The 26,530-nt window shown below is 38.7% G+C and overlaps 1 protein-coding gene across 12 annotated transcripts in view; it reads left to right on the forward strand.

The window, feature by feature from the left end:
* Positions 1–26,530, forward strand: part of tgo (Aryl hydrocarbon receptor nuclear translocator homolog tgo) — a 1,077,969-nt gene that overhangs the window by 999,312 nt on the left and 52,127 nt on the right. For all 12 annotated transcript variants that reach the window (XM_070090765.1, XM_070090764.1, XM_070090766.1 and 9 more), the window contains one exon: positions 26,230–26,432. In XM_070090765.1, the coding sequence (XP_069946866.1) occupies positions 26,230–26,432 (203 nt within the window). The remainder of the gene's footprint in view (positions 1–26,229; positions 26,433–26,530) is intronic.

Here is a 26,530-nt window from a genome sequence, read left to right on the forward strand (position 1 = left end):
AGCCAAATATTTTTAATAGGTGGAATTATCAACATTCTATATGACACTACAGTTATCTGGAATTTCAAACCAGGGATGTGTTCAAGGAAAAAAATGACTTTCAGGTAGTCCAGAAAGCCCCCTTCCACTCTCCCTGAATCCTAAGCTGCTCTTCTAAAGTGTTTGAAGCGGAATTAACTAGACGTATTTCAGTCTCTGCGTAATCCCAGGAGTGTATCCCTGTATTACTTAACCCCAGCCCCCTGTGCCTCAGTGCATACAATACCATTAATACAGTGTGTGTGACATTTTTAATGCAGTTAAATATTTTCTTCGAAATTTTGAAGTGAATTAGAAGAAGCATTTACAAGTTATCACACTGATACAAATATTCCAATTTCTTCAGTAAAAATAGAAAATTAGAACATCAACAACTCAAAATTAATTCAAACTTTCCACAAAGAAGCACCAGCTTGAATGACAAATGGGAATAAAAATTCATGCTATTTTACACACAAAATTGACAAATGTGCACCTCTTTTTTTTTTTTTTTTTTTTTTTTTTTTTTTTTTTAGTTTGTGACCAGGCAGCAGGGGACTTTGGAATTAGCAAAGTCATTCCAAGAAGCTGGGAATAAATTCTACAGCTTTGGTCATAGGGCAAATGCACATTCCAATTGTTCCAGGAATGTTGCCCTGCTTACCATACACCTGTATTTAAAATTTGAAGTCAGTCGAATGAGGCCTTGTGTGATGAGCAAAATTAACCTATTAGCTGTGTCCAGCATGCAAGTATGCAGGTGATGACATTGTGACATTGTGTTCAGTGTACTAAAATATAAACATTTTTAGGCCTCTAATATGCCAAGAGCTGTTATTTTAGGTGACAGCTGTGTTGTTTGGGTTCTAGCTGCCTTGTGCCTCTCAGAGAAAACAATCTAGGCCACATGGATGTGTGCAGGATCTTGTGGGTAATGTCACCCAGTAAACTTATGGCACCGAGTTAATTATGGCTGGCCGAAACACCAGTTTTTCTCAATGTGAAATCTGGTAAATACTGTTCAGTCCAGGGACAAGTGACATTGAGGGTGATAATGGAGAATCATTTTCCAGTTTTGAATGGAACGTCAATGGTGGTACGACAAGGAATGAAAGAAGTGCCAGTTCAACACAAGATGTAGCTGTGCTATCTACTTCTAGTCTTGCCACATAACAAAGTATCTATCATTGGCTCTTTACTCATGAATTGGATAGTGATTGGAGTGATGTGGGGGATAACAGTAGGTTCGTAGACTACAACCACCCAGGAAAGTAATACTGTGGGATAGTAGGTTGTGGTAGTAGGTTGGTAGACAGCAACCACCCAAGGGAATACTACTGTCCTGCCAAGTGAGTGTGAAACGAAAACCTGTAATTGTTTTACATGATGGTAGGATTACTGGTGTCTCTTGTCTGTCTCATGCAAGATTACAGGTATGTCTTGCTACTTCTAGTTACACTTAGGTCACACTACACATACATGTACATGCTTATTTATACACACTCATCTGAGTTTTCTTTGATTTTATCTTAATAGTTCTTGGTCTTATTACTTTTCCTTTTATATCCATGGGGAAGTGGAATAAGAATCTTTCCTCCGGAAGCCATGCGTATTGTAAAAGTCAACTAAAATGCCAGGAACAATGGGCTAGTAATCCCTTTTCCTGTAATAATTACTAAAAGGAATAAGAAGAAGAAAATTGTCAAAGTGGGAAGTCTGAATGTGCATGGATGTTGTGCAAATGATAAGAAAGAGATGATTGTGGATGTTATGAATGAGAAGAAGCTGGATGTCCTGGCTTTAAGTGAAACAAAGCTGAAGGGGGTGGGAGAGTTTCAGTGGAGAGGAGTGAATGGGATTAGGTCAGGGGTTTCAAATAGAGTTAGAGCTAAAGAAGGAGCAGCAATAATGTTGAAGGATAAGTTATGGCAGGAAAAGAGGGACTATAAATGTATTAATTCAAGGATTATGTGGAGTAAAATAAAGGTTGGATGTGAAAAGTGGGTTATAGTAAGCATATATGCACCTGGAGAAGAGAGAAGTGTAGAGAGAGAGAGATTTTGGGAAATGTTGAGTGAATGCGTGGGGAGTTTTGAACCAAGTGTGAGAGTAATGGTGGTTGGGGATTTCAGTGCTAAAGTGGGCAAAAATGTTGTGGAGGGAGTAGTAGGTAAATTTGGGGTGCCAGGGGTAAATGAAAATGGGAAGCCTTTAATTGAGCTATGTGTAGAAAGAGGTTTGGTAATAAGTAATACATATTTTATGAAGAAGAGGGTAAATAAATATACAAGGTATGATGTAGCACATAATGAAAGTAGTTTGTTAGATTATGTATTGGTGGATAAAAGGTTGATGGGTAGGCTCCAGGATGTACATGTTTATAGAGGAGCAACTGATATATTGGATCAATATTTAGTTGTAGCTACAGTTAGAGTAAGAGGTAGATAGGAAAAGAGGAAAATGGCAACAACAAGCAAGAGGGAGGTGAAAGTGTATAAACTAAGGGAGGAGGAAGTTCGGGTGAGGTCAGTGGTCACCTGCGGTCATACCTGCCTAAGCTCTTGGGAGTTAGCGTGGGCTGTTACCAAGCACCATGGCTTGTTGTAGTGTTTTAGAATCTCAGGTTCAATTGTTGAAGAAGGAGATTCTACTTCTTCAGGAGGAAAATAGGAGGCTGAAGCTTCACATAGATGAGTTTGGGAGCGAATGTGAGAAGGATTTAGCTGGTAAGGAAGGAATGATCACCAGCAGTGATAGTGGCAGCCGCTTTAAGTGGCAAGTGGTTCACAGTTCAGGAAGAAGGAAGATAATGAGAGTTAATAGAGAAGATGTGAATGTAGGAAATTGATTCTCTGTTCTCCAAGACGAGTGTACTTCACTGGTTAGTGAGGTTGAAGGTACCACTGATTCATAAATAACAAAAAAAGGAACGATACCGTGACTGGAACGATACACAAATAACCCACACATAAAAGAGAGAAGCTTACAACGACGTTTCAGTCCAACTTGGACCATTTACAAAGTCACACTGTGACTTTGTAAATGGTCCAAGTCGGACCGAAACGTCATCGTAAGCTTCTCTCTTTTATGTGCGGGTTATTTGTGTACCACTGATTCCCCTGCTAATCAAGGTAAGAATATTTTAATAGTAGGCGATTCTCAGGTAAGATATATGGACCGTGCATTTTGTAACAGAGACAGAAAGGTCAGACAGAGAGTGTGTCTTCCTGGAGCTGGTGTTGGTGACAGTCAGCAGGTTGGATAATATTATGGCAGGTAATGGGAAGAAGCCCATTATCTGTCTTAATGCTGGGGGTAATGACATTGGGAAGGGCAGGAGAGAGGAGCTGCTGGATAAGTACAGGTCAGCCATAGAAGTAATTAGGTCTAAGGGAGGGATCCCAGTCATATGTAACATCTTGCCTAGCAAGGGAGTGGGCAATGAATGGATGTCTAGGGCAATTGGTATAAATTGCTGGCTAGACAGGTACTGCAAGGAACTTGCAATCCCATTCATTGATAACTGGGACCTATTCTTTGGCAAACATGATATGTATGCAAGGGATGGGGTTAATCTCTCTGGGGATGGAGTGGTTGCATTAGCCAATTCAATTGAGAGGGTAATTGATGACTTTTCTAGGAATTTAAACTGATAGATTATAGAGGTATGGGTGTTTGTGGGAAACAATCAGGCTGCAGCATTAGGGTTAAAAACAGCAGTTATTACTGGGATACCTCAGGGATATGTTTAAAAGACAATATTCAAAATAAAGTTGCTAGTAATGGCAGATCAATTGATCAACAAACAGAGAGAGATAGTAGAGGTTCAAGTCAGAGTAGATTGCGGTAACTAGTGACATGGTCCTCAGACAGATAGAGAAACTAAAACCTAACAAATTCCCAGGCCCTGATGAACTGTTTGCAAGGGTGTTAAAGGAATGTAAAGAGGAACTTAGCATACCTTTGGCTAATCTTTTTAACATATCACTACAAACTGGCATAGTGCCTGATAAGTTGGAATAGTTTTGAAAATGCAGTATTAGAATGTGGGGCAGAAGTTTGTGGTTATAGGAGGGTGGGTGCAGGAGAAAAGAGGAGTAATTGGTGGAATGAAGAAGTAAAGGGTGTGATAAAAGAGAAAAAGTTAGCTTATGAGAGGTTTTTACAAAGCAGAAGTGTTATAAGAAGAGTAGAGTATATGGAGGGGAAAGTACCTAGGGATTGGCAGAGAGCATGTATAGTCCCTTTATATAAAGGGAAGGGGGACAAAAGAGATTGTAAAAATTATAGAGGAATAAGTTTACTGAGTATACCAGGAAAAGTGTACGGTAGGGTTATAATTGAAAGAATTAGAGGTAAGACAGAATGTAGGATTGCGGATGAGCAAGGAGGTTTCAGAGTGGGTAGGGGATGTGTAGATCAAGTATTTACATTGAAGCATATGTGTGAACAGTATTTAGATAAAGGTATGGAAGTTCTTATTGCATTTATGGATTTAGAAAAGGCATATGATAGAGTGGATAGGGAGCAATGTGGCAGATATTGCAAGTATATGGAATTGGTGGTAAGTTACTAAATGCTGTAAAGAGTTTTTATGAGGATAGTGAGGCTCAGGTTAGGATGTGTAGAAGAGAGGGAGACTACTTCCCGGTAAAATTAGGTCTTAGATAGGAATGTGTAATATCACCATGGTTGTTTAATATACAGTGGACCCCCGCATAACGATTACCTCCGAATGCGACCAATTATGTAAGTGTATTTATGTAAGTGCGTTTGTACGTGTATGTTTGGGGGTCTGAAATGGACTAATCTACTTCACAATATTCCTTATGGGAACAAATTCGGTCAGTACTGGCACCTGAACATACTTCTGGAGTGAAAAAATATCGTTAACCGGGGGTCCACTATTTATAGATGGGGTTGTAAAAGAAGTAAATGCTAGGGTGTTCGGGAGAGGGGTGGAATTAAATTATGGGGAATTAAATACAAAATGGGAATTGACACAGTTGCTTTTTGCTGATGATACTGTGTTTATGGAAGATTCTAAAGAAAAATTGCAAAGGTTAGTGGATGAATTTGGGAGTGTGTGTAAAGGTAGAAAGTTGAAAGTGAACATAGAAAAGAGTAAGGCGATGAGGGTATCAAATGATTTAGACAAAGAAAAATTGGATATCAAATTGGGGAGGAGGAGTATGGAAGAAGTGAATGTTTTCAGACACTTGGGAGTTGACGCGTTGGCGGATGGATTTATGAAGGATGAGGTTAATCATAGAATTGATGAGGGGAAAAAAGGTGAGTGGTGCGTTGAGGTATATGTGGAGACAAAAAACATTATCTATGGAGGCAAAGAAGGGAATGTATGAAAGTATAGTAGTACCAACACTCTTATATGGGTGTGAAGCTTGGGTTGTGAATGCAGCAGCGAGGAGGTGGTTGGAGGCAGTGGAGATGTCCTGTCTAAGGGCAATATGTGGTGTAAATATTATGCAGAAAATTCGGAGTGTGGAAATTAGGAGAAGGTGTGGAGTTAATAAAAGTATTAATCAGAGGGCTGAAGAGGGGTTGTTGAGGTGGTTTGGTCATTTAGAGAGAATGGATCAAAGTAGAATGACATGGAGAGCGTATAAATCTGTAGGGGAAGGAAGGTGGGGTAGGGGTCGTCCTCGAAAAGGTTGGAAGGAAGGGGTAAAGGAGGTTTTGTGGGCGAGGGGCTTGGACTTCCAGAAGGCATGCATGAGTGTGTTCGATAGGAGTGAATGGAGACGAATGGTATTTGGGACCTGACGATCTGTTGGAGTGTGAGCAGGGTAATATTTAGTGAAGGGATTCTGGGAAACCGGTTATTTTTATATAGCCGGACTTGAGTCTTGGAAATGGGAAGTACAATGCCTGCACTCTAAAGGAGGGGTTCGGGATATTAGCAGTTTGGAGGGATATGTTGTGTAACTTTATACGTATATGCTTCAAAACTGTTGTGTTCTGAGCACCTCTGCAAAAACAGTAAGTATGTGTAAGTGAGATGAAAGTGTTGAATGATGATGAAAGTATTTTCTTTTTGGGGATTTTCTTTCTTTTTGGGTCACCCTGCCTCGGTGGTAGACGGCAGACTTGTTAAAAAAAAAATAATAAAAAGTTTTAATAATGCAGTGTTAGAATGCGGGGCAAAAGTTTGTGGCTATAGGAGGGTGCATGCAGGAGGAAAGAGGAATGATTGGTGGAAGGATGAGGTAAATAGTGTGATAAAAGAGAAAAAGATCATTTATGAGATGTTTTTACAAAGCAGAAGTGATATAAGAAGGGCAAAGACTCACGAAATCATCATGACACAATTGCAAACCCCACGGTTCAAACCCCACCCGTGGTATGGTTTTTAAGAAGGGCAAAGTATGTGGAGAGTAAAAGAAGGTGAAGAGAATGGTTATTGTGCATAAGGAGAGCACATGATAGTGGGTGAGGCACTGTCAGCAAATTTTGCTGAGAACAAGAAAAAAATTTGGAAGGAGATAAACAGGTTACGAAAGCCTAGAGAACGAATGGATTTGTCAGTTTAAAACAAAGTAGGGAAGTTAGTAGATGGGGAGTTGGAGGTATTGGGAAGATGGTGGGAATATTTTGAGGAACTTTTGAATGTTGATGGAGAGGGAGGCAGTAATTTCATGCACTGGCCAGGGAGGTATAACATCTTTTAGGAAGGAAAAAGAGCTGGATGTGAGTGTGGGGGAGATGTGTGAGGCATTATGTAGAATGAAAGGGGGGGTAAAGCAGCTGGAACTGATGGGATACCTGGAGGTTACCTGGAGGTTATTCCGGGGATCAACGCCCCCGCGGCCCGGTCCATGACCAGGCCTCCCAGGGATCATGACAGAAATATGAAAAGCAGGGGGGATATTGTGTTGGAAAAAGTTGTGTGCAAATAGTATATCTTGATTGTAGCTATAGTCCCCTGGTACGTTGGCTGTAGGATAGCAGTCGTGTTTTTAGACACACTATCTTTACATCTGGGTGTAGATCATCGAGATGCTGGAGGTGGTCTGGGGCATTAACAAGCAGGAGTATGATTGCAGACAATAATGCTTAACTGGGTATGAAGCAGTTGATGAACCAATCCTCAAATAAAGCGTGCGTCATCCATGCCTTGTTATTTGCACGAAAGTAAACGGGCATTGTGAACAACAGTGTGACCCTGTTCTTAAAAAGCCTTGAAACCTGGCATTATTTTAGGTTCTTTGTGTATGTAGGACCTTTCAGCTTGATGCTGAGACACCGCACTGCCGTTTCTATGACCAAACTTCTTGTACAGTACCAACTGGTTGGAGAGCTGATCGTAAGACCGTTTGGCTGTTTAAACAGGCAGGTCATTAAGTGAGGAATGTCTGTATACAATAGGGGCCCCACTTATATGGCAGTTTAGGTTCCAGGCTACCGCTGGAAAGTGGACATCACCAGAAAGCAGAATACCATTTTTTCCACTTATAAATGCTAGATAACAAGTTTACACTAACATATATTAAGTTAATAGTAGAACTAGGCATTAAGAAACAATAAAAAGTAAAATATGCACACAGTACATTATTACTTCAAAATATTTGTAGTCTTAATGTAGGGCGAGAGGTGAGTAGTACAGTGGTACCTTGACTTAAGAGTTTAATTCGTTCCATGACCGAGCATGTAACTCAGTTTGCTCATATATCAAATAAATTTTCCTCATTGAAATTAATTGAAATGCCATTAATCCATTCCAGTGGAATTCCTGGCTCTTGGGAGGCAGGAGAAAATACTTCAATATAATGCTAATATCAACTCTATGGCTTATTTATCTATCACAATTGATCTAATATGACATAATAAACAATATAGGTAACATGGAAACATGACATAGATTGAATAAAAGTGGAACCTCAACTTGCGAGCGCATCCATGTGTGAGTTTTTCCAATTACGAGCAGCCGATGGGTCAATTTTTTGCTTCCATAGGCGAGCGAAATTTCCTAAGCGAGCAGACCTCAAGGGAGGTTCCTTGATGCTGGTGAAGGGCTCTTGCTCTTGATCTAGGAAACTGGATCTCATTTGTTTGTTGGACTGTGTTATTGAAACTTGGACAGTGTATGATGGAAAGATGCTTCTTAATGTGTACATCAAAAATTAAAGAAATGGGAGCATAAATAGTGAGTTCACCTCTCAGCAATTAGCCACCCCTTAGCAGTATTTCTGTACGGTCTTTATGGTTGTATTCTTGGTTTTTTTTTGGTCTCATTTGTTGGATTGGAAGATAATTACAGAAATTGAACTCAGAGTAGCAGAACTGTTCAATTCTTTGGCGATGTTCAAGAGTAAACAAATGACGTCACTGTCCATTCCAATATGCAGTCGTGAATGGGTTGACATTATTTATACAATTACTATTGCAATAAGGCAGTAGCCTGCAAAACAGTAAATCTTCTATTTTTTTGTGTGAATAAAAATTACAAAGAACGTATCACATATCAAACTCTTCGAAAATCGACCGCTTTTTTCGAACCAGCTTTGTCCCTATTATCGAACTCGCCCCTATTTTCGAACTGCCGGGTACCGGACCTGTCCGCCAGCCCGCTCTGTCCGCGTTCCCACGCAGGCGCCTTGAGCCAGTCTGGCTTTGTTGATGCTTGAGTGAACAATAACCTGCACTCTCATTCAAACATTTTACGATTAATTCATTGTGTTTAGTGCTTGTGGGACTGTGAAATAAGCTACCATGGGCCCAAAGAAACTTGCTAGTGGTACCCCTGTGGTAAAGAAAGTGAGAAATGCCATAGATGTGAGGAAGGAAATAATACAGAAGTATGAGAGTGGTGTGAAACTTGTTGAGCTTGCCAGGATGTATGGGAAAAACAAGTTGACCATTGCTGCTATCCTGGCAGAGAAAGAACAAATCAAGGAAGCTGATTTCCCCATTTTAGGGAAATCTTAAAGAGGCACCAGAAACAGAGGTCTGGGGACAGTTATTTTGTGAGACAGGGGTTCAGTGACTCTCAAGCTGGTCCTAGTGGCATTAACCCTTAAACGGTCCAAACGTATATATACGTTCACTCGCGCAGTGCCCCGAATATTTTAAAAAAAAAATCTTTTTTTTTTTTTTTAGAACAAAAAAGAGCACATTTTTTTAAGTGTTTTAGAATAAAAAAAAAATTAGGGTCATTACTTACCGAGATATGAGGCCGAGAAGTTGGCACTGGATGCTCATGTGACAGCAACATCGAGTCCTGCCGCTTGCAGAAGTGTTGCCGATATACCATTTTTTCTATTTTCCATATTATTTTATGTATGTAATTTTTATGTTCTGATAATTACAATTTGTAGTAGTTCTTGTCATTTTATAACCAATCTTTGTTCTGGCACTAGTATTAGGTACTGAAATTGTACTTGAATTGTCACAAACACACTGACAGGTGGAAATTTACACCTGCCTTGGTCATTTACTATTGTCTTGGAATATAAACAAAGTATTTATAGGTCCCAGCAATGTTTTGGATATGTGGAAGTATATAATAACAATGAGGAGGAGGAGGAGGAGAAGGAGAAGAAGAAGGAGGAGAAGGAGAAGTAGAAGGAGGAGAAGGAGAAGAAGGAGGAGAAGGAGAAGGAGAAGGAGGAGAAGGAGGAGGAGAAGGAGAAGGAGAAGTAGGAGGAGGAGAAGGAGAAGTAGGAGGAGGAGAAGAAGGAGAAGTAGGAGGAGGAGAAGAAGGAGAAGTAGGAGGAGGAGAAGGAGAAGTAGGATGAGGAGAAGGAGAAGTAGGAGGAGGAGAAGGAGGAGGAAGAGGAGGAAGAGGAGGAGGAGGAACAGGAAGAGGAGGAGGAGGAAGAAGAGGAGGAGGAGGAAGACAAAGAGGAGGAGGAAGAGGAGGAGGAAGAGGAGGAGGAAGAAGAGGAGGAAGAAGAGGAGGAGGAAGAAGAGGAGGAAGAAGAGGAGGAGGAAGAAGAGGAGGAGGAAGAAGAGGAGGAGGAAGAAGAGGAGGAGGAAGAAGAGGAGGAGGAGGAGGAGGAAGAGGAGGAGGAAGAGGAGGAGGAGGAGGAGGAGGAGGAAGAGGAGGATGATGAGGATGAGGAGGATGAGGATGATGATTGATGATGATTGATGATGATAGATGATGATAGATGATAATAAGTAATAATAATAATAGGTAATAATAATAATACATAATAATATGTTCCTTAGAAGCATGAAAAACAAAGTCCACCCCTGACAGTGACAAGATAAGGGGAGATAACATCTGATAAGAGCTGATGTTTGATGAGCATACACGAGGGTCGGGGAGGGTGCAGCTGATAAGAAAAGATTAGATGACCATCCCCCTAGCTTTGTTTTTGCTGGTACACAAACATTTCTGTCTGTCTATTTGTCTGTCTGTCAAGCTCCCTGTCTATCTGTCTATCTGTCTAGCTCTCTGTCTCGGAGAGAGCCACAAGACTGTGTCATCACCTTTACTCACATCTTCAAGCAGAGTGTAGCACTTTGTCTGGATTTTTGGGTTATCCTAGGTAATTTATACTATGTATACTTGTATTTATGTGTACCTGTGAGACAGACAAAGACAGATAGGCAGAGACAGATAGACAGAGACAGAGATCGACAGACCCTAAACTTGGGGTTAACATCACTTTCCTCTAAAAAGAGGAGTGTTAACATGACATTACATCAGTGAATCCTTGGTGTTTGCTGCACTGTTTGCTCTAGCTGCACACCGAGTGTTAAGACCAATTCTATGCTGACCAGGCATCTCAGGCCAATCATGCCAAATTTGGAGGCAGGAAAAATAAAACTTATATACGTTTGGGATGCTATGTGTAAGAACGTATATATACGTTTGGACCGTTTAGGGGTTAAAAGACAGAGAAGGGAAGTAACCCCAGAGAGGGCTTTGATACCTAAAGTCCTTATGGAGGGGGATTCCCCTTCTAAGTACTAACCCCAACTCCTTCTCTCCTCCTCCCTATCTTCCAGATGCCATCACCAATCTTCAATAAAGGTAAGTAAAAATGTTATTTTATATGTTTGTTTAAATTTATTAATACATAATTGTACACTATATTTGTTGTGTATATGTAAAACTATAATTAATCTCTATAAAATGTATTTTTTTTGTGAATATTTTAGGGTTTCTGGAACGGATTAATTGTATTTCCATTATTTCTTATGGGAAATATTGCGTCGCTTTTCAAACTTTTCAAATTTAGAACTAGCTCCTGGAATGGATTAAGTTTGAAATTTGAGGTTCCACTGTATAATAATAATAATACGTATAATAATATAATGATAATAATAATAATATATTACGTATAATAGTAATACATATACAGTGGACCCCCGGTTAACGAACTTTTTTCATTCCAGTAGTATGTTCAGGTGCCAGTACTGACCGAATTTTTTCCCATAAGGAATATTGTGAAGTAGATTAGTCCATTTCAGACCCCCAAACATACACGTACAAACGCACTTACATAAATACACTTACATAATTGGTCGCATTTGGAGGTGATCGTTAAGCGGGGGTCCACTGTATAATTATAATGTACTACATATAATAATTATAATAATAGATGGTTTCAAAAGGCCGTCACTAGATGGCAGTGTTTACCACAAAAAAGAGGGAGCGGTTGTGGTCGCCTCCACCTGTTACATAATGACATATTTTATTCATTCTAGAGTATATATCAGGTTTTCATTTATATTGTTTGTTATGTCATATTAGATGAATTGTGATAAATAAGCCATGTAGATGATATTAGCGAAATTATTCAAGAAGTATTTTGTACAGTCTCCAGACAAACTCTCGTCCACCGCTGACACCGCCCATACCACTACATGAATGACATATTTTATTCACTTTAGAGTATATATCAGGTTTCTGTGTTATTTATATTGTTTATTATGGCATATTAGATGAATTGTGATCGAGAAATAAGCCGTAGAGTTGAAATTAGGGAAATAATTGAAGTACATAATTCCACTGGAATGGATTAACCCTTTGGGGGTCGACAGGTCCTCTCAGAGACATGTTCTCAGGGTCGGCCAAATTTCAAAAAAAAAAAAAAATTCTTATGAAGTGATAAAGAATCTTTTCCCGATCATGACGACATCAAAAGTATGAAATTTGATGGAAAACTTACGGAATTATGCTCTCGCGAAGTTAGCTGTCTCGACGATGTTTATGCATCAGCGATTTTGCCCACTTTGAGCCCTATTTTCATCCAATTCCAGTGTACTTGTTGACAAAAATCATAACTATTTTACTAGAACCCCATTTTTTCTATCGAATGAGTACAAGAAACCACCCATTTACCAATTTCAACTATCCAATAAAGTGGTCAGAATTTAGCAATTTTGCCAATTTCACACAAATTTCAAAAGATGCCAATTTCCAAAAAGGGTCCAGAATAAATAAGAAAGACATTCCTGGCACTAAAATAACACGTTCTCTGTTCGTTAGTCACATCCCCAGGCCCCTCTTTTATTTCTTTGGCTTTCCACTTTGAATTTTTATTCTTACAAAAAAAATAAGTTTTACTTTTATGCAGACTACTGCATTAGTGTAGAAATGGTATAAATAATATCAGCGCACTTGTGAAAGAATATTAGACTCACCAGTTGATGTGTATTGGACGCTTGGCATGATTTGTTTACTTTTGAACTTTGGTAAAAATCGAACATTTCTGCTACTTTGAGCTCAATTTCAAGGTACTTTTCATTGTAAAACCAATCAAAATCATCTCAATTTCTGTAATATATCTTCCATTCTATAAAATGAGACCAAGAAAACTAGAATGCAACAATAAATACCATATGAAAATACAGTGCAAAGTCGCTGTTTTAATCCAAAAACACGGTCAAAGTTTTTTTTTCTCATACGCACTGTGTGCTGCAGGATTTTTTTTTATACTGCGCACACAGACCACATACACCCATTCTTACATATGTAGGCCTACCAGCTTTCACTAGATTTGAGGGCGCTAGAATTTAGGCATACTAGTACGTCAAAAACCCTGGGTCGTAAGACGTACTAGTACGTCCGAAACCCCCAAAGGGTTAATTGCATTTCAATTAATTTAAATGAGGAAAATTAACTCTGCAAACAAGCAAATCCAGTTGTGAGCAAGGTCATGGAACGGATTAAACTCGCAAGTAGAGGTTCCACTGTATGTCATTATGTGACAAGTGGTGGCAACCACTCCCAAAGTAAAAATAATTATCCTCTGATCGTATCTTCCCGTTCTTGCCTTTCTGAGGTGTTATTATAATAGAAAATGGAGTGTTTGTGAAACTAACTGCACTAGATCACTAGTTTCATGAGGAAAAAGCTGAAACAAAAGTGATTTTCTTGTGTTTTTCTATGATTTCATGCTTTAACCCTTTCAGGGTTGGTGCCATACTAGAACGGCTTGCATGCCAGGGTTGGTGCCGTACTAGTACGCATAATTCTAGAGCCTTCAAATCTAGCGAGAGAATGCTGGTAGGCTTACATATGAAAGAATGTGTGTATGTGGTCAGTGTGCGCAGTATAAAAAAAATCCTGCAGCGCACAGTGCATAATGAAAAAAAAATCCGACTATGTTTTTGGTTTAAAACAGCGACTTTGCAGTGTATTTTTGTATGCTATTTATGGTTGTATTCTAGTTTTTCCTGGAAAAACATACCATATTTATGTTAATTTGTTCTACTTTGGGCGTATTTATCATCTTCATGTGTTATTTAGCGTGTTTATTATATAATTTTGAAAAAATATCATAATGGATTAATGAAAATGTTCATATTAACGTAATACATATACGACATGTAATGCACCTAAGAATGATTATTATTGTGTTATTATTATTATTATTGTTATTAATATGGCATCGTCAAGACTAATAAGACACACTTACTGATTTTAACATGTACCTGCATGCCAGCACAGTGTGTTCAGTTTATTTAGGTACAGTTATAGTGGAACCTCGGTTTTCATCATTAATTCTTTCCAGAAAGTCTGACGATAACTGAATTCGATGAAAACTGAAGCAATAATTCCCATAGTAAATAATGTAAATTCAATTAATATGTTCCAGACATCCAAAAGTATTAACAAAAATGCATGAGAGAAATAATATAAAGGACTAATGAAATGGATAAATGAACATTTAACCCTTTCAGGGTCCAAGGCCCAAATCTGGAGTCACGCACCAGTGTCCAAGAATTTAAAAAAAAAAAATTTGTTATTTTTTCTTATGAAATCGTAGAGAATCTTTTTGTGAAGGTAATAAAACAAAAAGTACAAAATTTGGTGGAAAATTTGATGTGTCAGCGATATTTACGAATCAGCGATTTTGCCGACTTTGACTCCCATTTTAGGCCAATTACATTATTCCAATCAACCAAATTCTTAGCTATTTCACTAGTATTACTTCTATTCTATCGATTGAGCACAAGAAATCGCCAAGTCAACTGTTTCAACTACAAAATAAAGTGATCGGAAATTGTTAATTTGGCCAATTTAACACAAAGTTCATTTCAAAATAGGGTCCAGAATAAACAATGTAGGCATTCCTGGCACTAAACTAACATTTCCTCTGTTCATTAGTTATGTTTTGAGGCTTTACAAATAAATTCCATTTTGATTTTTTATTCACATAATGAATTTTTATTCACACCAAAAAATAGAAGATTTACTGTTATGCAATACTGTAATAATTGTATAAATATCATCACAATATTTGTGAATGTATATTAGACCCACCAGTTGACGTGTATTAGACGTGTGAGGTCATTTGTTTACTCTTGAATATCGGCAAAAATTTAACATTTCCGCTACTTTGAGCTCAGTTTCAAGCCATTTCCAGTGCTAAAACCAATCAAAATCATCTCTATTTCTGTAATATGTCTTCCATTCTATCAAATGAGACCAAGAAATCGCAAATACAACTATAAAAAACATACGAAAAAACACTGCAAAGCTGCTGTTTTAATCGAAAAATCATGATTTCAGTTTTTTTCTCTCATTATACACAGTGTGCTGCAGGATCTGTTTTATGTGGTGCACACATACCACATAGATGTATTCTCTCATATCTAGGCCCAAATGTACCACTCACAGTTTATCAGAGTGAGCTGAGCTCATGGCGTAGATCTACGGTTTGGACACTCACCGTAAAGCCGTAGATCTACGGGACGGACCCTGAAAGGGTTAACACCACTTTTACCTTTATTGAAGACTCTTGTTGGTGTATGGATGATAGCAAGGAAGGGAGAGGTTATCTCTACCACCATCACTACCACCCTCCACCACCATCACTACCATCCTCTACCACCATCACTACCACCCTCTACTGATGAGAAACAAAGCCAGACTGACTCAGAACACATGGGATACTTTGTGTGGGCATGGGCAGACACTGTCAACTCGTCGAAAACCTAGGTGATGAATGAAAACTGGGACAAATTTTGACAAAAAAGTCATCGAAAACCAAATTCAGCGAAAACCGAGGTTCCACTGTACACATATAATAATTAGAGCACAATGGTACCTCGGTATATGTCCACTTTGGAATAACTTGGTATACGCCCTGTTTGGACGCAAAAATTTTTGCTCGGTGTACAACCTTTGTTTGGAATACGACTCGCATGTTAGAACTTGTGTGGGTCAAAATGAGTCACGACACCACGCACTACCCTTGTTTATCTCTCTCTCAAGACAAAGCCATGACTGCCCACTAGCGTAAGTACGCCCGTTGCTACCATTCAGTGAACAACCCATGCTGTAACTCTGCGAATTTTCACGTGATTTTGTGTTTTTTCGTATAAATTTTTAGTAAATTCATTAACCACGAGTTCTAAGAAAGTTAATGAGAAGAGCCAAGCAATGAAGAAAATGGTTAGGATCACCATGGAAGTTAAAAAAGAAGAGGAGATAGAGGAAGCCCCTACTTCATTAATCAAGGAAATCTTTGCCAAATGGATGGACGTCAAAAACTTTGCAGAGAAGTACCACCCTAACAAAGCCCAAACAAGCCGTAATAGCATTGTCTGGGATAACCAGACAATGTCACATTTCCGAAACATTCTGAGGAGAAGGCAGAAGCAAAGTTCTTAGGACAGATTTTTAGTGAAAGTCAGACCTGGTGAGCTTCAGCCAGGTCCAAATAGGGAAAAGAGACAGAAAAGAGAAGAGGACTCAACTTCCAAACAATAAGATTTCCTCCTCCTCCCTTCTCAGCACTATCCTAGTAGGCACTCTACTTTTCAGAAAAGTAAAGTGAGGTTAAATTTGCATTTATTTAATCTAATTCTTTTTTATTTTTGTATGTATTTTAGTATTAAGCAGTGTTTAAATTACATATTTTAATATTAAGCAGTGTTTAAATTATTTTATACAACCCCCATCAATGTATAATATGCCAATAACAATAGGATTTTTTTCATGGGAATGGATTAATCATTTTCCCTATACTATTTCTTATGGGATAATTCGTTTGGTATACATCCTGTTTGGTATAAGTCCAAGATCTTGGAACATATTAAGGACATGTACCGAGGTACCACTGTATGTAAAATATGAAACAACTTTAACCCTTTCAAGATCTACGGCACTTGTCCAAAAGATTTACGCCATGAGAAACTGTGAGTGGTACATTTGGGCCTAGTTATGAGAGAATACATCTATGTGGTATGTGTGCACCACATAAAACAGATCCTGCAGCACACTGTGCATAATGAGAGAAAAAAAATGAAATCATGATTTTTCGATTAAAACAGCAACTTTGCAGTGTTTTTTCGTATGTTTTTTATAGTTGTATTTGCGATTTCTTGGTCTCATTTGATAGAATGGAAGACATATTACAGAAATAGAGATGATTTTGATTGGTTTTAGCATTGGAAATGGCTTGAAACTGAGCTCAAAGTAGCGGAAATGTTAAATTTTTGCCGATATTCAAGAGTAAACAAACAACCTCACACGTCTAATACACATCAGCTGGTGGGTCTAATATACATTCACAAATATGGTGATGATATTTATACAATTATTACAGTATTGCATAACAGTAAATCTTCTATTTTTTGGTGTGAATAAAAATTCATTATGTGAATAAAAAATCAAAATGGAATTTATTTGTAAAGCCTCAAAACATAACTAATGAACAGAGGAAATGTTAGTTTAGTGCCAGGAATGCCTACATTGTTCATTCTGGACCCTATTTTGAAATTGGAATAGACGTAATCGAGAAACAGTTGACTTGCTTGCTCAATCGGAAGAATGTAATAGCAAATTGGCCAGGTCAAAATGTAAATATCGGGCGAGAGCGTGTACTTTTTGTTTTATTGACCGATTTCATTAGAAACTGGTGCGTGTAAGGACCCTGAAAGGGGGGAAAGCCGTAATCGAGAGTTGTGCTTAGAGAGTTTTAGAGAGTTTTGGTCATAATTTGAAATGTCTGTATTAGCGGAATGCCGTAAAGCAGGGCCTTACTGTACATGGATGGTGCTTGAGGGTCTGGTTCCTTATATGCACACTTTCATAAAATATGATTTAATCTGATTTTTAACAGAGAGGGTTAGCCACCCAGGATAACCCAAGAAAGACAGTGCATCACTGAGGACTGTCTGTCTTACTTCCACTGGGGGTCCTTCAGTTTTGTCCCTCAGGATGCAACCTATACCAGTCGACTAACACCTTGGTGCCTACTTATTCCAAGGTGAACAAGGACAACAGGTGTAAGGAAACATACCCAGTATTTCCACCCATGGTGGGAATCGAACCATGGACACTCAGTGTGTAAGGCAAGAGCAGCGTCAACCAAGCCACTGATGTCATAACATACTGGAGTGAAAGATATGGGAGTATGCTTAAAATAAACCCAGTGAAACATAAGGCACTGTGAGCACAGTAAGAGAACTTTGTATTAACATCCACGAGCCCAGACTGTTTAACACTGCCACAGGATATCAGAAACGTTGCCAGAGCAAGTGTAGAAGTTGGTCATGTACCTCTACCAAGTGCCACATCAACCAGGGCATGATGGATATTTGGGCCAGTGGGCTGCCAACTGTAGAGTGGTTGATCCAGCAAGTACCAGAAAAGCCAGGCCAAGGGCTGGGCTGCTAGAGTAGGAAAAATTCTCTAAAGCCTTCAAATGGTCAGCACACAAAAAGAAACACAATTAAGTGAACAGATGCATGATTTATCTGTAAGTTGTGTGGTATTCCATTGTGCCTCAACCCATGTTTTGAGGAATATCATACCTTGAAACAGTTGTTATATGACAAGAAAAACCTGTACATATTGTTGCTTGTCAGAAACAATCATTAGATATAAGATAAACCATGATTTTATATGGTTTTATAGATGATATTGATAGTGTTCTTATGGTGAAGTGTGCTTCCTGACCTATTTACAGTATTTGCTTAAAATCAGGATATTTTCATTGCAAAATGTGGTACTTAGGCTTAATCAGTGCATTAAAAAAATTAAAAGTCACACTTTACTTATCCTAGAAAAACAAGAAACGGAAAAAACTAATTGGTGCTTTAGCTCTGATGTTCCCAACAGCCCATTAGTTTCGTGTCAACTTCAACATTCCATAAAGTGGTAAATTTTGATCAGATTCCATTCATTTTAGTCTTAATTGATTGAGAAAAATGTACTCTTTCAATATAAAGTAGGGCCCCACTTATACGGCGGGTTAGGTTCCAGGCTGTTGCTGGAAAGCAGACATTGGCAGAAGGCAGAACGCCATTTTTTCCATTTATAAATGCATATAGATGCCAGACAACAAGTTTACACTAAATTATATTAAGTTAGTAATAGAACTAGGCATTAAAAATACACAAAGTAAAATACATTCACAGTACATTCATTACTTAAATTATTTGTAATCTTATTGTAGGGAGAGAGGTGATTAGTACTTATTTGTAGGAAGTCAGGTGTAAGTAGCCCTGGCTCCCTGTCTCATACTTAATATACGATATTTAAAACATCCCGGAGAGTTAAAATACACATACAGTACACTCACTATTTACCTTAAAATATGTGTAGTCTTAATATAGGAAGAGAGGTGAGTAGTATTTATTTGTAGGAAGTTAGTGTAGATAGCCGGTAGGTGTAGCCTGCCTGGGCTACACCTACCAGCTACCTACACTGTGGCCCAGAGCCATATTATTAGCATCGACATACCTTGTTCACTGAATTTAATCGTTCTAACAACTACCTTTAGATGCCATCATAAGTGAAGGGAGAAGTAATGAATAATTCATGCCGAAAATTGTAAACAAAAGTGGAGTGGGGGAGTGGCTGGGCCAAACTCAGATTCATACACATTTTCTCTGGTGGCTGAGCAGAGAAAACGTAATGCTATCCCTCCGCCCGGCTACCACACAGCTCCACATGTGTTATTATCAGAGCACATATAAAATATGAAATAAATGCCAGACAAGTTTACACTAACTTATATTAAGTTAGCAATAGAAATAGGCATTAAAAACTCAATAAAAGGTAAGATACACACAGAGTACACTTACTACTTACCTTAAAATATTAATAATAATATGTGAGAGGTAAGTGGCAGGGTGTTTATTGAATAAAATCAGAATGGCACACCATCATCCTCAAACTTGGCACTTAAAGCAAGATGCTTACGACTCCTCTTTTTATCACAGCTAAGCTTAGACGCCATCATCAATGAGAGCCAACTAGTTAACGAAAGAGTAAATGAGAGAGAGAACGAGATACAGAGTTTAGACACTGTAAGAATGCACACTGAACAGGTAGTGGGCGATCACTTGGTCAGGCGAAATAAATGCGTATTAATGTGTGTCTACTTTTAGTTCATTCACGTACATTTGTAAGAGTTTGTAAAACATTTACCTCAATATTTTTTATTATAATAATAATTACCTCCTAGGTAGTAGGCTGGTAGACTGCAACTGCCCAGGGAGGTACTACCGTCCTGCCAAGTGAGTGTAAAATGAAAGCCTGTAATTGTTTTACATGATGGTAGGATTGCTGGTGTCCATTTTTCTGTCTCATAAACATACAAGGTTTCAGGTACATCTTGCTACTTCTACTTACACTTAGGTCACACTACACATACATGTACAAGCATATATATACACACCCCTCTGGGTTTTATTCTATTTTCTTACTAGTTCTTGTTCTTGTTTATTTCCTCTTATCTCCATGGGGAAGTGGAACAGAATTCTTCCTCCGTAAGCTATGCGTGTTGTAAGAGGCAACTAAAATGGCAGGAGCAAGGGGCTAGTAACCCCTTCTCCTGTTGTATAAATTACTAAATTTAAAAAGAGAAACTTTGGTTTTTCTTTTTGGGCCACTCTGCCTCAGTGGGATACGGCTGGTTTGTTGAAAGAAGAAGAATAATTACCTCACAATACAAATACTCTTACATTGTGTACAAGTTAGTACAGAATAAACAAACAGCAACACACCATTTTTAGAATAAATGAAGATATTATTATCATAATAAAAAGCACTAAACCCACAAGGGTCGTGAATTGCTATATATAGAGTGAAGGCATACGAAACGAATATTTTTCTACAGTTATCCCCCAGTTTGACTAGAGAAAACGTAATTCTTCCGACACTACCTACACAGCCGTTTTGTAAACAGATCTCATATTTACGTAAATTTTTATTCTTTGAGTGTATGTATCATGTTTATATACTATGTAACGGGTTTCATATATAATTTTGAGGAAAATATCATAGATGGATTAATGAAAATCCCTATGTTAATGTAAAATAAGACATTTAATGTGCCCAAGAGTGATTATTATTATGCAGTATTGGCTTCATGAGTAGAGAGAGACTTAGCGATTTTAATGTGCACCTGCACACCAGCACAGTGTGTAAGTATATTTAGGTACAGTTACACATAAGTATAATTATCAGAGTACATATAAATATGCAGTAACTTTAAAACACTTGAAATTTTGGAAAGTTTCCTGACATAATAGATGTGGTCACGGAGAATGTAAACAAACCGGGTGGGGCACACCGTATTTGAAAGACCGCTTGCTGTATAGCAAATTTTGGTCATAATTTGACATTGCCATATTAGCAGAACGCCGTAAGGCGAAATGCCAAATGCCGTAAAGCAGGGCCCTACTGTGTAGAATTTTGTTTTTCCAGAATCTTTCCATAAACAAACACACACACACACACACACACACACACACACACACACACACACACACACACACACACACACACACACACACACACACACACACACACACACACGTGCGCTTGCGTTCACACACACACACACATGTATATGTGTATGTATATATATATATATATATATATATATATATATATATATATATATATATATATATATATATATATATATATATATATATATATATATATATATATTGATAAAGAATTCCCCCCAAAATGCTGATGGATGTGTCTATAAGATTCCTTGTAAAATTTGCGATAAAGTTTATTACGGTCAAACTGGTAAAAATCTCGAACTAAGATTAAAACAACATAAATATAGCATTAGAACTGGACAAGATTCCAATGCTCTATTTATTCATGTAAGAGATTTTAACCATCCAATTGATTTTCAAAAAGTTGAGAAAGTAGTATTAAGCAAGTCCATGGTCGACAGGAATATAATTGAATCTTGTTTCATAAAAAGCAGTTTTGACAATAATATGAATATTTCCTTTGGTTTATATAAATTAGATCCATTTATAATTAATAGAATTTGGGAAGAATTTAATAATACACTGGACAAATAATAATTTTTAAATTTTCTTGGGTAGAATAGTTTGTGGGTGAGTTGTGCAAAGGACACTTCCAGCAAGCATGCGTGAGCGTGTTAGATAGGAGTGAATGGAGATGAATGGTACTTGGGACCTGACGATCTGTTGGAGTGTGAGCAGGGTAATATTTAGTGAAGGGATTCAGGGAAACCAGTTATTTTCATATAGTCGGACTTGAGTCCTGGAAATGGGAAGTACAATGCCTGCACTTTAAAGGAGGGGTTTGGGATATTGGCAGTTTGGAGGGATATGTTGTGTATCTTTATATGTGTATGCTTCTAGACTGTTGTATTCTGAGCACCTCTGCAAAAACAGTGATAATGTGCGAGTGTGGTGAAAGTGTTGAATGATGATGAAAGTATTTTCTTTTTGGGGATTTTCTTTCTTTTTTGGGTCACCCTGCCTCGGTGGGAGACGGCCGACTTGTTGAAAAAAAAAAAAAATAGTGTGAGTGAGTGTGTGTGTGTTCATGTCCAGCACATTGATGTTGCCACCCCTACTCATCTTGAAATGATGTTCTTCAAGCTCTTCATAAACTCTAGTACCTCTGTACTAGCATGTGCAATGTACAGACCTCAGTGGCAACATGCAGACCCAGTCAACTTCCTAATGGAAAATATGGATTCTCTTCTGCTACAACACAACTTTTAACATATCATAATTGTTGGTGACCTCAACCAACACCTTGTACAGAGGGCCTTTGATGACCTTCTTGCAGTATTTGACATGAGAAACTTTGTTGATTTCCCTACTCACATCTCTGGCTCCTCCCTTGACCCAGTAGTGAGTGATCTGACAGAAGGTATAGTCACTTGTCAACCCCTCGGCTATGTTGGATCATCTGACCCTTCTCCAAGGGGATGTTGACAACCAAGTGAAAGCCTTCACTGGACACATCCTTAATCTACAACAAGAACACATTCCTCACCGGCAATGTGTGATGAAGCCTACAGATCAGCGTTGGTTTGACTTTCATTGTAGAGAGGCTGCTACTGCTAAGTACAAAGCATGGCGAAGGTATAAGAGACATCCTACCACCCATAACAAGAACTTGCACAGGCAAACCTGTAGGCATATGGGTGACATTCAAAAGTAGGCCAGTGCTAAATGGGAGGTAGACACTAAAAGAAAGCTAGCAACAGGTAGGGTAGGCTCCAAAACCTGGTGGTGCCTGGTCAAGGACAGACAAGGTTATCTGCCTGATGAACTCATTCCACCTCTAAATCGACAGGATGGGACCACCTCTACTAGTAGTCAAGAGAAGGCGGACCTCTTTGCTGAACACTTTGCTACCAAAATGCAAGTTCCTGATCCAGCAAGGGACCCTCCTTGGCTAGCTACAAGAACTGTGTCAAAACTGTCAGTGGTGACAATAAGGCAGGAGGAGGTGCATTTCCTTCTTAAATCACTTGACCAAGAAAAGGCTGTGGGCCCAGACAAGTTGAGCCCAAGATTGCCGAGAAGATGTGCAGACCAGCTAGCAACACCTCTAACTCACATCTTTCAGCACTGCCTAGTACAGGGTAAATGGCCCTCTGTGTGGAAAGAGGCAAATGCAGTCCCTGTTCACAAAAAGAAGAGCAGAGCAGAAATCAGCAACTGCAGACCAGTGTCACTCCTGTCAATCACTGGTAAGATCCTTGAGACAATAATCTCAAGACAAATGACAGGTTTTTTGACTACCACTTACTACTTTGTGACCATCAATATGGCTTCAGGAAATGTTACTCTGCTGCTGATCTGTTGTTAAACCTCTCTGCTAAGTGGCACCAGTCACTGGATGAATCCAAAGTCAGCTGTGTGGTAGCACTGGACATTGCTGGTGCTTTCGACCGGGTGTGGCACTAGAGCCTCTTAGCAAAACTTCAAACACTGGGAATTGCAGGCTCTACACTATGTCTCCTCAGTGATTACCTTCATGGTAGATCTCTAAGGGTAGTTCTCAATGGAATGGAATCAGCAAGACATCCTATTGGGGCAAGTGTTCCACAAGGAAACATTCTGGGACCACTGTTATGGAATGTCTACTTCAGTGACCTTCTTCATCTCATCCCAGAATCCCATGCATATGCAGACGACTGTACACTTGACATTCACTTATCCAAGAGAAGAAATGCCAGCTGCTCTAAGCTACAACAATCATCATCTAAGAGCTATATCAGCTTGGGGAAATAGATGGCAAGTAACATTTGCACCTGAGAAAATGCGAATGATGATGGTCTCTAGGCACCATGATGGTAATGCTGGTGCAGTAGTAAGGATGAATGGGAGGGTGTTGGCACCTGGAGAAGAAGTTGATATCCTTAGGGTGAAATTTGACTCCAAACTGACCATGAAGAACCATGTTGTAAATCTTGCAAATAAGGCAGCCAGGAAGCTTACAGCACTTCGCCCTATCTCGCATCTGCTTGACAGTAGGGGTTGCAAGATTCTGTACGAGGCACAAGTACGTTCACACCTTGAGTATGCTCCACTTTCTTGGTTTGCCTGCCCCCCCCTCTCATCTGTGACTGCTTGACAGAGTAGAGAACAGAGCAAGATGTCTCATCTCTCTCCTGGACCAGTCCTGGATAGATCTGTCATTTCAGCAGAGCCTTCAACACAGGAAGGATGTGGGTGGCCTTACTGTTATGTATAAGGCCAATATTGTCAAAGTACCACACTTGGATCCACTTCAAGGACAGCGTGAAACAAGCTTTTATGCCACAAGACGGGCAGAAAGCAGCAACTTCACTCTGGCTGTACCTTTCTCCAGAACATCACTCCATCTGAGATTATATATACCCAGGATGACTCGAGTATGGAACACATTTGTACAGCATAATGATTTCAACGAGATAAAGTCAGTTGATCAAATGAAAATGCTGGCCCACTGATGGCTCCAACTTCATCCTGTTCCCTACTTGTGTGTCTCATAACAAAAAAAATTCTTTCAAATGAGCTGATGTAGGTAACAGCTCTTAGCTTGCCAATAAAGTTAGGAATCCTTAACCTGAATAGCTTGTCAATAAAGCTAGGGATCCTTAACCTTGTCAAACCCTGTGTAAAAAAAAAAAAAAAAAAAAAGGGGGGGTGGGGAGAGAGAGAGAGCTAGATAGAGAGAGAGATAGATAGATAGAGAGAGAGAGAGAGGGTGGTTATTGTTTACCAACCTACTACCTAGGAAGTATTAATTTATAATAACTAATTCCGAAATTGAGAGTAAAATGGTTGCAATTCAATCGAAATTCGAACTTTGGAGTACAGTGGAACCTCAAAAATCGAACTGCTCCCAACACAACCAATTATGTAAGTGTATTTTTGTAAGTGCTTTTATTAGTGTATTTTTGAGGATCTGAAATGGACTAATCTAATTTACATTATTCCTGATGGGAATAAATTCATTCGGTAAAGGCACTCAAACAGCCTTCTGGACCGAAGAAAGTTCGATATTTGAGGTTCCACTGTAAATGTCTTTCTATAAAAAATCTTGAGTGCTTTTCAAAATTTAATGTTTTTTTTTATTAGTGAATGACGTTTTCTTCATTGAAAATGTCAAAATTTTGATGATGGAAAATTATACCAAAGGTATAATTCAGAGGGCTAAGGAGGGCTTGTTAAGGTGGTTTGGCCATTTAGAGAAGTGAAGGAGAACAGGCTGGTTAAGAAGGTGTATAAGCCTGGAATAAAAGGAAGGAGGAATAGGGGTAATCCTAAGAAGGGTTGCAAGAAGGGGATGGTACAGGTTTTGAGTATTAAAGGCCTGAGCATCCAGCAGGCTTGTCTGAATATGTTTAGATTGGAGCAAGTGGTTTATGTGGATGGATGTGCAGCTGGAGTGTGAGCAGGGTAACATTTATGAAGGGATTCATTGAAACCAGTTAACTGGACATTACTCCTGGAGGTCAAAAATATGATGCCTGCATTCTGAAGGAGGGATAGGGATGTTGAAGTTCAAAGATTCATTTGAATTGTGATATCTGTGCACTTCTGGCACAACAGCTATTGAATAAAATATGGCCATTGTCTTTATTTGTTTATTTATTTATTTATTTATTTTATTTTTTATTTTTATTTTTTTTTTGGTGGGAAGGTGGAGGTCACCCTACCTTGGTGGGGGACAGCCCAGTGAAAAAATTAGAGAATGCCACTACTGTCTTCCCAACAGAAGCATTTGATTGGGTTTAAAATCCTTTACCTGCAACTGTTACTGTGTCTGAATTACCATTAAAATAGAGGGAATAACTTTTAAGATATGTTGACTGATGTCACTTTAAAAAAAAAATTGTCTGGTTTGATTTTTGGAATATGTCAGGGATCAGGGTCAGTTGATATCAATGCAGAATCAGTTTATGTACCCCTTGTTTTAGGTTTATTGTGTATTTCTTATTGAGCTATATATTTTATATTTAAAATACATTATATTGATATCTTTTGCAGCATCCATGAGACTGTGCATGGGATCCAGGCGGGGCTTTATTTGTCGGATGAAGGTAGGCACAGTTACTACAGAGAATATGAATTCTGGCCACCTAAACAGACTACGACAAAGAAATTCTTTAGGTCCTGCCAGTGATGGACACAATTATGCAGTTGTTCATTGCACAGGCTATATAAAAAATTGGCCTCCAACTGGTGTTCAGGTAAGTTGAAGACAGGTCAAGCCACTATTAAGCATGATATAAATATGGGGGGGAACTGATATTGAAATATAAATATGCATTATTATTGTTGCATGTTG

Source organism: Cherax quadricarinatus, chromosome 33, assembly GCF_038502225.1.
Source record: "Cherax quadricarinatus isolate ZL_2023a chromosome 33, ASM3850222v1, whole genome shotgun sequence".
In the NCBI taxonomy this organism is placed as follows: Eukaryota; Metazoa; Arthropoda; class Malacostraca; order Decapoda; family Parastacidae; genus Cherax; species Cherax quadricarinatus.